Source organism: Coptis chinensis, chromosome 3 (assembly GCF_015680905.1).
Source record: "Coptis chinensis isolate HL-2020 chromosome 3, ASM1568090v1, whole genome shotgun sequence".
Lineage (NCBI taxonomy): Eukaryota > Viridiplantae > Streptophyta > Magnoliopsida > Ranunculales > Ranunculaceae > Coptis > Coptis chinensis.
In genome coordinates this window covers 20187089-20200114 of record NC_141458.1, presented here as the reverse complement: position 1 = coordinate 20200114, position 13026 = coordinate 20187089, and the positions used below count along the sequence as shown (strand labels likewise).

At 36.2% G+C, this 13026-nt stretch overlaps 1 protein-coding gene across 2 annotated transcripts; it reads left to right on the top strand.

Moving 5' to 3' along the window:
- The first annotated feature begins 2877 nt into the window (after positions 1-2877).
- LOC147508523 (protein CLAVATA3 INSENSITIVE RECEPTOR KINASE 3-like) lies at positions 2878-8935 on the top strand. Of its 2 annotated transcripts, none has more exons than XM_086601005.1 (11): positions 2878-3158; positions 3224-3356; positions 3432-3503; positions 3587-3730; positions 3834-3905; positions 4007-4066; positions 4167-4267; positions 4342-4476; positions 4582-4926; positions 6523-6902; positions 8121-8935. In XM_086601005.1, the coding sequence occupies exons 1-11, from the start codon at positions 3077-3079 to the stop codon at positions 8511-8513; spliced, it is 1917 nt and encodes a 638-aa protein (XP_086457131.1). In that variant the 5' UTR covers positions 2878-3076; the 3' UTR covers positions 8514-8935. The 2 variants fall into 2 exon arrangements, with proteins under 2 accessions (XP_086457131.1, XP_086457130.1); XM_086601004.1 differs by having other exon boundaries at positions 2938-3158; positions 3980-4066.
- The last annotated feature ends 4091 nt before the right edge of the window (positions 8936-13026 follow it).

The window sequence follows — 13026 nt, the reverse complement described above, 5'->3', positions numbered from 1 at the left end:
AAGGATGGTATATCGAAGGATGAAGAGAAAGTGGATGTTATTAAACGGTGGCCTCGCCATGCAAGTTTGCGTGATTGTCGAAGCTTCCATGGGTTTGCTTCATTTTATACGCGATTCATTCCTAATTTCAACACCGTTACAACACCAATTACTGCTTGTATGCGGGACTGACGTTGCTAAGGCAAGTTTTGAGTTGGTCAAGTAGAAACTTATTACCGCTCTTATCCTTGCGTTACCAGACTTTTCGGTCCCTTTTGAGGTGCATACTAACACTTCTAAGGTTGGCATTGGGGTGGTTCTGTCTCAGAATGGCAGGCCTGTGGCTTATTTTAGCGAGAAGTTGACAGGTGCTTGACAAAACTATAGTGCTTATGATATGGAATTCTATGCTATCTTTCAGACGCTTAAACATTGGCTTTACTACTTGATTCATAATGAATTTGTTTTGTATACGAATCATGAAGCTTTTTAAATATATTGGTAATCAGGATAAAGTTAGTGCTCCACAACTTCGTTAGTCTAGTTATCTGCAGGATTTTACTTTTGTTCTTAAACATACATTTGGTGCTCAGAATTAGGTTGCCGATACACTCAGTAGGCGTACGTGTTTCTTTGTTGGTTACTATGAGGATGCAAGTGGTGGGTTTTGATAGTTTCCGCGAGCTTCTAGTTGACAACCCTTTCTTTTCGCCTATATTGGCTGCTATGCAAGCTAGTGAGCGTTCGAATTATCTTTTGCATGATGGTTTTTTGTTTAAGGGTCGGCGTTTATGTGTTCTAGATTGTAGGCTTTGCTTGAAAATTATTTAGGAAATCCATGCAAATGGACAGTTTGGACATGATAAGTCCCATAAGCTTATTTATGATTCTTATTTCTGGCCAAGTATGACTAAAGATGTGCATAGGTTTGTGGATCGTTGTCGTATCTGTTAGGTGTATAAAGGGTCACCCGACTAACACTGGTTTGTATATACCTTTGTCTGTCCCTACGTACTCGCCCTTGGGCTGATATCAATATGGATTTTGTGGTGGGATTGCCTTGCACTCAACAAGGTATATATTCCATGTTTGTGGTGGTTGACAGATTTTCCAAAATGGATCATTTTATTGCTTGTAAAAAGACAACCGATGTTGTGAATGTGGTTCAGCTTTTGTTTCGAGATGTCTATCGGCTTCTTGGTCTTCCTGAATCTATTGTGTCTGACAAAGATACTAAGTTTTTGAGCCATTGTTGGAGGAGTTTATGGAAACTAGTCCATGCTCCGCTTCATTTCAGTAGTGCCTATCATCCTCAAACAGATGGGCAGACTGAAGTTGTGAACCTTTATTTGGGAAATCTCCTTCGTAGTTTGATTGGTACTAATGTGAATAAATAGGATCAAGAATTGTTTTAGGCTGAATTCGCTTTTAATTGTTCTGCGAACCACAGTTTAGGTTATAGCCCCTTTCAGATTGTGTATAGATTTAATCCTTGTTCTCCTATTGAGCTTTCTCATGTTCCTAATTTAACTCATGTTCAAAGGAAAACGGATGAGTTTATTACACATATTCATGACATCTAGCACATTGTGCAACAACATTTAGTTGCTTCTACTTCCAAGTATAAATTGGCAGCTGATAAACACCGTCGGGTTATTAACTTTGAAGTAGGTGATTTTGTGTGGGCTGTCCTTACTAAGGATCGTGTTCCTGCTAGTGATTACAATAAGTTGGGTCCTCATAAGATTGATCCTTTTGAAGTGATTCGGAAGATCAATTCTAAAGCCTACAAGTTACAGTTGCCAAACCATATCCGCACTTTAGATGTCTTCAATATGAAGCACTTTCTTCCTTTCCATGATGATGATTCTTCCGGTGATGACGTTCCAAATTAAAGGTTGAATTTATCCCAAACAGGAGGGAATGATGCAGTATAGGTCATGTCAGTGCTGGATGTGTGCAGAGGAAGGGTGTACGCCACTATTTCATGTACAATTGTAGGGCGGATGCCCCTATAGTTTTTAATTACAAGATGCTATTTTCTTTTGGTAGATTTTGGGCTTTGTGAGTGTCGCAAAACAAGAGTCTAGTATTTTTATTTTTTTTTCGCATGTATTTTAGATTGTCTATATAAAAGGCTTGTTCGGGTTTTGGGAGAACTAATTTTTATTTATTGAAATTATATATTAATCATAATAGAGATTGTTTTGTTCTTTGTTGTAAGTATTGAGAGCTATCTATCTACCCTTTGCATAAGATATGCACTGAGAAGAGGAAACATTGAAATTCGCCTTCTTCATCACTGTTTGAGACTATTGATAACAGTGGATTAAAAAATAGGCAAATAATAAGGAGATATTATTCTCTCTAAATTTAGTGCGCACTTCATATCGGCCATTGGATGACATGATCATACTGTTTGGTGTGGTTTGTCAGTTGTGGGCCATGCAACAATCTCAATCTCGAGAAGAAATTTCTCCATCCAACGGCTATTTGCCTTAATCTCTCCAAAATTTAGAGAGAATAATCTCTCCTTATCACAACTCTAAAAAATATGGAAAACTGGACACAGTTCCGCTGGAAAAATAATACTCTCTTTAGAGTTTTTTTGATCGAGTTTGATATGTCACGTTAAATTGCAGTTTCTTGGTTAAACTTTTCTTGCATGTAAACTCTTTTGATTTACTTAGCTAAAAAGTTAAATATAAAACCAACATAACAAATTTTATGTACCTTCTATTCCATATCTTTCCCATGACCAAAAGGGTAATTTCGTCATAAGAATACTAAAGGTTAAACTATCCATTAATTTTCTTCTCTCGACATATTAAATGGAAGGAAAAACAGAAAAAGTGTCACTTATAATATTCCATTTTTATCCCTGTATTCCTTCTTTCCAATGGCATCAGTTCTTTTGGCAGTAACAAAACAGTACTACTCCAGTCTCTCTCAGTTTCTGTGCTTTACCTGACACTCAGGATCATCTCTCTGATTCTCTCTCTCTCTCTTTTCTCTTTCTTTGTTGAGACAGGAGAGCAGAGAAGGTTTACAAGTGTTCTTCACAAAACATGTTCATTACTCCTTTTCCACAACTTCAATGGCTTTCATTCTCTTTTTTCTCTACACCCTCCTCTCCTCTTTGTCACTTTCTTCTTGTTATGAACCTAGAAATCCAGAAGGTATATATATAGTTTTCTCTCTTCATTGTTCTGTTTTTCTTCTGCTACTAATGTTTTTGTTTTAGTTGAAGCATTGATAAGTGTAAGAAGAGCTCTGAATGACCCTCATGGTGTTCTTAACAACTGGGATGAAGATTCTGTTGACCCTTGTAGTTGGGCTATGGTCACTTGTTCTTCAGAAAATCTTGTTATAGGCCTGTAAGTTTTGTTCTCTTCTCTTCTTTATTTGCTCCATTTTCTTCATTTTTTTAAGAGTGTTTGGACTAATTGCAGGGGAGCTCCAAGTCAAAATCTATCAGGAACATTATCTGGGAGAATTGGGAATTTAACAAATCTTAGACAAGTGTAAGTAATCCTTAAAAAGATTTAGACCATTTTAATGAACAATCTCATATGCACATGTCTTATTTATTTATTTAACTTTGCAGGTTATTGCAGAATAATAACATATCAGGACTGCTTCCACCAGAGCTTGGAAATCTTCCAAAGCTTCAGACCTTGGATCTCTCTAATAATAGATTTTGTGGAGTTATTCCAGACAAACTTGGTCAGCTTAACACACTTCAATACATGTAAGTACTAAGTACTAGTTTCTCTCTCTTTCTCTTAAACCCTTGTTTGGTCTTTGGGTTTTAGGCCTTGACTCATTTTCTGACTGTTTTTGTTGTTATGTAGGAGACTAAATAACAACAGCTTTACTGGTGTATTTCCAGTGTCTTTAGCAAAAATCCCACAGCTTGCTTTCTTGTGAGTGTCATTGTTGTTTGAATGTTCATTAATGAAGAAGTGAAATGTTACAATCAAAATTGACTAATGGGGAGGTTGTCTTCTTGTGTTTCAAAATGCAGAGATTTGTCATTTAATAATCTTAGTGGACCTGTGCCCAAGTTTCCCGCCAGAACATTCAAGTAATTAAGTTTATTTCTGCAACTACTAGACTTCAATCTCCATTAATATGTTCATTTCTGTCTAACATGTTATTGTCACTTGTATTGTTATTGTATGTAGTGTTGTTGGGAACTCTTTAATATGTACAAGTAGGACTATTGAAGGTTGCTCTGGCTCAACTAGTCCTATTCCTCTTTCATTCACTCTTGACTCATCTCAGAGTATGTTTCTCAACTAGTCCTAATCTCATTTCACTATTTGAGCTAGTGAATATGACTTTGTTTTTTTATTTCAGGAAAACCCAAATCCCAAAAATTAGCTATTGCACTTGGGGTTAGTCTCAGTGCTACAACTTTCATACTTCTCATATTGGGACTTTTCATTTGGTGGAGAAAAAATTCAAAGAACCCAACGGTCTTAAACATTAGTGGTAAGTAGTTTCTTTGAAATATAAGTACCCCTATAATTTGTAATCTCTATTTTAACCCCCAATTGGCTAAAATGTCTACGTGTTTCAACATTGGGTTATTGGCAGATAAGCAAGAAGAGGGGTTGATTAACTTGGGTAACTTGAATCAATTTACACTAAGAGAGCTACAATCAGCTACAGAGAATTTCAACCCAAAGCACATATTAGGCCAAGGAGGATTTGGTAATGTATACAAAGGAAGATTAGGAGATGGAACAATCGTTGCAGTGAAAAGATTGAAAGATGTTAGTGGACTCACAGGTGAAGTCCAATTCAAAACAGAAGTTGAAATGATAAGTTTAGCAGTTCACAGAAATTTACTGAGGTTGCTTGGATTCTGCGCTACCAATAATGAAAGGCTGCTTATTTATCCTTACATGTCAAATGGTAGCGTTGCTTCCAGACTTAGAGGTACAGCACACTCGCACCATTTTCTTGTTTTTTTCTGACTGTTCTTGTACGCTGATGCTGCAGCTTCTGGTGCTTGCTGCTGCACATACTGTCTTTAGTGTCACCATCACAACCCCACACACCACGCGTGACTTCTTTTGCTGGTCTTGCTCTAGTATCTCTTTAACTGCCAGGTCCAAGTTGCTTTTGACAAGGACCTTTTTGGTATATAATGACCAAAATACCAAATTACCCCATGCTTTTTTCTAAGAAGCAGATATCAATGAACTTTTGATAGGTGATATTAAAAACATTGTTCAGTTATATTTTGAATATTTAGGCATGCTAATTTGTGTAGGGTGTCTAGGGCTCTGTACATGTATAAGTGTATTGTACATTTGTACTATAGTGTGTAACCAAGCTGAGGGTTTATTCACCGTGTAAAGAAGAGGATATTTTTGGGACAAAATTCCTTGATCACGATCAGTTTGATACTTGGTCTTACAGAGGACCTTGTTTTATTCTGCTATTATTCCTGACTCTTTTTACTGTGAGTCTGTGATGCCTTGGTTATTATAACAGTGTACTTGTGGTAATATTAATTAGTCACATAGGATTGACGTAGGCTATCTTTTATGTATGTTCTGCAAAGTTTTTAGAGGGTTGGTATGTTTGTCTGCATAATTTGGGACCCAATGTTCAGAACTTCAGATGGAGTCTGAGTTTGGTCATTATGAGTTGGTGAATGGCAGAATAAGAGTACAATCTTGATGCCCATTGGGCAACTTCCTGATAAACACATCAATAGTATGTTTTGGTCTTTTAGATCAAATGGTTGGGGAAGATCAAACATTTAAGTTGTGACTAGTTATCTATGTCAATGGCTTAAAATCAACACCAATTGCATGTTTTGCTCTGTAGTTTGGTCTGTAGTTTCAGACGGAAGATGGGATGATCAAGTAACTGCTACATATTAGATGGATTTACGTCACAAAACTTTAACTGGTTGATCTTTAAAGATTAAATTAATTAATACTGGAATTATCACAATGTGATCAAATTTTAATAATTCAAATGATAATTATGAGAAATCTGGGTTCGATTCTTGAATGGTATATTTTAAAAAACCTGAAAATTAGATGGACCCACGCACTGCCCCGTATCCACTGGGGTTTGGTCGCTCATTGCCTTGGTCCTCTCTTTTATGATTGATTATCAACATGAACAAAATGGTGCAAAAATGGAAAAATAAGATATATAGTTTGAATTTAAAGACTTCGAATTTAGTTGGCCTATGTGGTAAGTCTTGCATAGGCTTATGGGGTTGACCAAGTATACATGAAGGAGTGGGCCTGAGAAAGATGTTGACATGTCATAGGATTTTGGTTCAGTTAATCCCCCAGTAATTAGTATTGTAAGCTACTACAGAAAAGAAGTATGCTTTATTTAATTAATTTTGTGATTTTTTGTACTTTTGTGGATAGCAAAAGGCTTTTGTTCCTTTTACTGTTTTAACAAATTTGCATGTTTTTTTTTTCTATAATTTTTAGTTTATGTGTGATTTGGATTTCCTAAATATTTTGATCATTTTACCAAGCTTCATGTTTCCTGCCACAGAAAAACCAGTACTGGACTGGAATACAAGAAAGAGAATAGCAATTGGTGCAGCAAGAGGTCTAGTTTATCTCCATGAACAATGTGACCCAAAGATAATTCATAGAGACGTAAAAGCAGCTAATGTGCTCCTTGACAACTACTGCGAAGCTGTAGTCGGCGATTTTGGCCTTGCTAAGCTGCTTGACCATGCCGACTCCCATGTCACCACTGCAGTACGTGGCACTGTCGGACACATTGCACCAGAATATCTTTCTACTGGCCAGTCATCTGAGAAGACTGATGTTTTTGGCTTCGGCATTCTTTTGTTGGAGCTGCTTACTGGCATGAGAGCTCTTGAGTTTGGTAAAGCAGTTCATCAGAAAGGAGCCATGATTGAGTGGGTAAGTAATGTTTGAGTAAATTTTGCCTGTAAAAGTAACTAATTCCTAGTTCTAGTCCCTTCAGTTATGGGCTGTTTGCAGCCTCCTGGAAGTCCCAGTCCAGGGAAAATTAACTGGCTTTATTCAAAAATATTGTTGTCACGAGTACTAGGTCCACATTAATTAGTTTCAAAAGTAGTTTAGCAAATTTATGAAGTACTTTAGTATAAAAGTTCAAGCAATGGGGTAGATCCTACTTGTTTGCTCAAGTATATCCTCTTTCTACCTGCCAGTGGCAAATCAAATTGTTGATTTATCATTTATGATGTTCATATGCTCAGTGATTAAAGTATCAGTATATTAGTCTACTTCTTTTCAGGTAATCCTGCTCAAAGTTTTGTTACTAATATCTTTACACTGAAGCTTATTGTGACAATGATTAGCATCGAAATCATAGGATCAGCGACTTTAGGAGAAATTATGCACCACTATCATTATGTATGCACATTGGCATTGGTCATTTGAGTATGTTGAATATTGATTGTTTTCATTTAAACAATAAAGACACCTAAGAAATAAATAACTAAATACATGGAAATGTAATCTAAAATGCTGTTATTATTGAAGCAGGATGACTGGTTCCTAGGTTTCTATTACAGTGGGATGGTTGCACGAGTATGATTTATCAATAGTTTTGCATTCTTTGGACATCTGTGATAGCCATTAGTTTGAGTCTGATGACATTGGAAGAAGTTGGCACTGACTGATGATTTCCTACGTAATTCTAACCAATAATAAGTCTCGTACATTTGAGACCACAAATATGTAGCAGTTGATATGAAGTACGAGTTTAATCAATTTTAACTTGAAAAGATAGAAGAGGAGTGCTTGTGGGAGTATGATATATCAGCAGTTATGCACCTTTCAACAGTTATGCAATAGCCATAGCCCATAGGTCTTTATCAGCTTGAGTCTGATGATATTGAAATCAAGTTTTCCTGTACTGTCGATCTCTCAAGTAATTCTAAGTGCCTACTCGTCCTAATGTTTGAAGGCCACAATAAATAGGGGTTTAACAGTTAAGTACTACTGGTATTTGTTTTACCTTTAAACTCTTAAAGAAAAAAACTTAAGAAGTAGTGTTCTCCTTACTTTTTTGGTATTTAATTTTTAGAAAATTGTTGATCTTAATATGCATTTTCGACGACACTGTTTGAGGAACCTTCCATTGCGTGGCAGGTGAAAAAAATACAGCAAGAGAAGAAGGTAGAGGTGTTGGTGGACAAGGACCTTGGGACCAATTATGACCGGATAGAGGTCGCAGAGATTGTTCAAGTTGCAGTCCTCTGCACTCAATACCTCCCAGCTCACAGGCCAAAGATGTCTGAAGTGGTTCGAATGCTTGAAGGAGATGGCCTTGTTGACAAGTGGGAGGCCTCTCAACAGTGCCAACGTAAAACCTCTGATATCAAGAACTGCAGCCTCACTGCGAGTGCTACTACAACGAAAGTCACGACTAATCCCACTAAACATGATGATTGTGATGATACCAACATGTTTGTCATGATGATGGATGATGATGATGACCATTCATTGGATGTTCATGCAATGGAACTCTCTGGTCCAAGATGATCATACCACGTGTCCTTTTTATATTTCAAAGCATTCGAAAGATAAAAGGAAAGTAAAGAGAGTCAGTTAGCACAGTAAAAACCGGAAAAGAGAGTAAAGAGCAATTTTTTTAGTTGATAGAATGTAAAGAGTCTGAATACCGCTGACCGCCTTATGTTCAGAGCTGGAGCTTGGAGACAGGAGCATCGGAAACTAACAGTTTAAACAAAAAATCTCAAGAAATGTTTTATGGTTGCAAAGAATCGATCTCACACTTCATCACAAGATTCTGATACATATTCCCTAGTTTGTACATAACTAGTATTTCATTTCTCATTTTTATTTGTTTATTTTGTTCAACAGGGGTGCATACTAGAAGCTGAATTGTGTGTGCGCAAAAGACTGTTTCGGTGTGTCTTAAATTTATTTATCACTTGATGTAAGTGAGTGGTCTGTGCCTCTGGTTATTTATTTGCGCTTTGGATGATCAGGCAATTCTTACAACGAAGGTGAGAATGGGAGATAGGTTTGACACGCATTAGCAGAAAGTAGTATTAATTCAGTGACGTTTACCGAAAATTCTACCAAAAGTTTGAATTGAGCATAGCAAATTATATCCCTAAAGTGATATGAATTAGTCAGTCTTTAAAATTAGAGAAAGGCTACCAATTTGGAGCAACTAAGACGGGCCATGTTGGACTTGTGGTTCCAGTAAACTTTCGCGGTAGCATAGATTTTGATTTGTTATACTATTGCAGTGTTACTTGATTAGCAGGGTTAGAAATCCAAATTAAATTCTAACTAGGAAACACGTTTCCTCGTGACTTCATGTTTGTCTAGTATTCGAAGTAGCAATTTTGTGTCCTATATATATATCGATGCATAGAATGAGATTTCAGTGCTGAAACATCTATTACAAACTTTGCGTTGGACAAACTGTTCAACGTTCCTAGAAGAGTTCCTGTCAATGGCTTCAAGCAGATTTCAGTTCTCTTTCTTCCTGTTCCTTCTCCTCTCAATTTTCACAACTTTGCCTACTGAAGGAGCAACAGGCGATCATGCCAAGGTGGAGAAGATTGTGAAAGCCATCTCAAATGCTGGTTATAGCGCGATGTCTCTCACTCTAGAGATGACCCTGACCACGCTTGTGTCCTCTGCCTTGAACAACAAAAACACGACAATAGTCACCATATTCGCTCCACAGGATAAATCATTCTTCTCATTGAAATACCCACAACCCCCTTTGACGCTTCTTGATTACCACGTCGCACCAATGAAGTTAGAGAGGGAAGATTTCGAGTCATCACTCCCTCTTGGTTCCAAGATTGATACCCTCCTTCATGTTCATCCCCTTGTGGTCTCTACACTTAGGCGTGAGGGAATCGTGTCTATTAACAATGTCAAAATCAAACAATGGGACATATACAAGGACGAGCACATAATCATTCACGGAGTGGAGGATTTGTTTGATCCAGCGTATCAGACTATCTTGCATCCGTGGTACGATGCAGAATACACAGAGAACAAGAGAAGCAGCAGCTTGGGTCCAAGTGAAGCGTTCAAGGGAGAAAAATATATATTGGCTCTTGTTATTTCGTTGCTAATATTAGTGGTGGCTATTATAACTTCTGGTTTAAATAACTATTGGCGTAGGACTGGATATATGCTATTAAAGTAATATTGTTGTTGTTGTTTTCGAGAGTGTACTTCAGATCATAGTACAAAATATCAGGATATGGGTATTTATCAATCCCTGATTTATGGATATGTATCGTAGATATATCTCTCTCTTTGGGGATATTTGACATTGTTTCACATGCAAATATCATGAATATATCCAAAATATCAACAAATATCGTGAATATTGTAGATATTTCTTAATATATCATGATGTATTATTTATATTTATTTGAAATATAATGGTAAATATTAAATAAAATTGTTACATATACAAAATATCGCCAAATATCTCCAAATATCACAAATATCAAAAATATCGTTGAAATATCACCGATATTTGTAGTCGTATATATCTCTAAACATATTGGGATATTTATATATCTTTCTCTTAAATCTGGATAGATATCGACAAATATCGCGATATATCAGGATATTTTGTACTATGCTTCAGATTAACTGATGGCCATGCAATGAGTTCATTGCAGTGTTGCGATGTAACTAGTACCGTGGATATATTGGATTGGTGCATCTACATGTTTTTCCATAGAGAGTATAGATTGTTCTTCTTTGCATCTAGCGAGAGACAGAAGTCAATCATAGAGAGTCAGTGAAAGTCAAAGAGAGTTTGGAATAACAGAATTTGCCAGCTCAGTATTTCTGTAAATGTTTTCTCGAGTAGTATAAATAGAACTCTTCTATAAACAAAAAATTCATTCAATAAAGTTTTTCTGTTTTGAGTCTTTGTAATTTATTTTCATGATATTAGAGCTTTTTTGCTCAACAACATATAATCGATCCTAAACCTAGTTTCTCAAATCAATTAAATCGATCAATTTTCTTTAATTTCTTCGGTTGATTCATCAATCTTTATCAAATTTCTTGAATTCAATCAATTAAATCGATCATTTACTTCACTTTGATCAAGTTTTCAATATCAATTACTTTTTAACATGGCGCAAACAAATCAAACAACAACCAATAATCACAATCAAAGACATCACTTCAACAATCAAAATCAAGGAGTAGCTATTCTCAACAATCAAAATCAAGGAGTACCTAATCTTTCAACTTTAACAATAGCAGAATCTTCTAATTCAGTGAGTCATGTTATGAATCCATCTTATATGATTTAGAATATCTCTAACTTTGTTACAATTAAACTCACACACAAAAATTATATGCAATAGAGATATGTTTTCATGCCTGTTTTGCTTACTTTTAATTTGGTTGGAATAATAAATATAATGGAAATGAGCCATGTCCTAGTAAATTTGTAATTGATAGAAATGGAGTTGTTACAACACAAGTTAATCCTACTTTCACTGAATGGGTCAAAAGAGATCAGATTCTTCTTGTATGGATAAATGCTACATTATCACCATAATTGTTATCAATCATATGTTGTTGGAATGCCAACATCAAGTGCTTTATGGATGAATTTGGAGAAAAGGTTTGTTGCTATATCAAAAGCACATGTGAACTTCATGGATTATTGTTAAGCGAAGAACTTTCTATTGACGAAATGAATATAATCACTCAAAACTCAGTTACACATGCTTTTTCAACAACAACACAAAACAAAATTTTCGCAGTATAACAGAGGAGCCTTTAGAGGAAATTATAGAGGAAACAACAACTACATAGGCAATGACAATAATTTCAGAGGTCAAGGAAGAAATAATCAGTCCAGAGGTGGTTATCAAGGTAATGGTTATTGATAAGCTCCCAAAACTGTAATATAAAACTCCGTAGAGATATAATATTTTGGTTAATTATGTGTTTAATAATTATAAAATAATCGTATTTTCGTGCTTCTGCAGGTTTGAGCAATCAACGTGAAAATGAGGATAAAAACCAGTATTTAAGCACGGAATAGGGTGTCTACATGAAGTTTCCAATTTAGCCCACGTGAATCCCAGGGAAGCAAAAAGACAAATTCAAGTCAGAACAAGATGAACGTGCCGAAAAACATAAAACTCCAGAAGCCCATATCTTTTAAACCTAGACTCCAATGGTGAAAAACAAACTATCAGAACGATCAGTGCGACGAGCTCTACACATAAACGGGACTTTGTAAAAAGTCAACTTTTAGATCCGCCACTGGTCGAAGCATGAGGGACCCACTATGCGGACCCACATAATCTGGTGATCAAACTCACACGTTAAGCTTCATCACAAGTCAAGTTTACTGAAGACCCCAAGGTTTACTGAATACTCCTGGAAGCCACCCCTTGGAAAGCGAGTTAAAGCAAATACTGATGGTGCGTTGAGTAACAATGGACCAGGTCATGGCGGTATGATAAGGAATAAAGATGGTCGAGTTTTAGGTTGTTTTAGTGGAAGTGGAGGTATGCACTCAGTGCTCTTTCAAGAACAAAAAACCATTGATGTATGTCTACAAAGATGCCTTACAGAGGGATATAAGGAAGTGAAGATGGAATTTGATTCCTTAAGGGCAGTGAAGGCCATCAACAACCTGGAGAAGCCACCATGGTAATGTCTGGATATTCTTGAAGCCATCGAGTTGAAAAAAGAAAAGTTTACCTATATATCATTCTCACATGTGTATAGAGAAGTAAATAGAGCGGCATATTTTTTAGCTTCTTTACATCAGGGTAATTGTAATATTTCTTTCCAATTTGTCCTTCCATTAGATAATATGCTGCAGAGTATTGTAAATGATGATGCTAGAGGACAAATTTATGTAAGAAAAGGTTAAATCAATACAGGTGGAGGTTTGCCTAACCTCAGCTTAATTAAAAAAAAAAATTGCATTAAAAACTAGGAAAGACTTTTGTGCATAATTTTGGCACACAAAGTCATATTTGAATGGCACAAAGTTTTGGTTGATTTT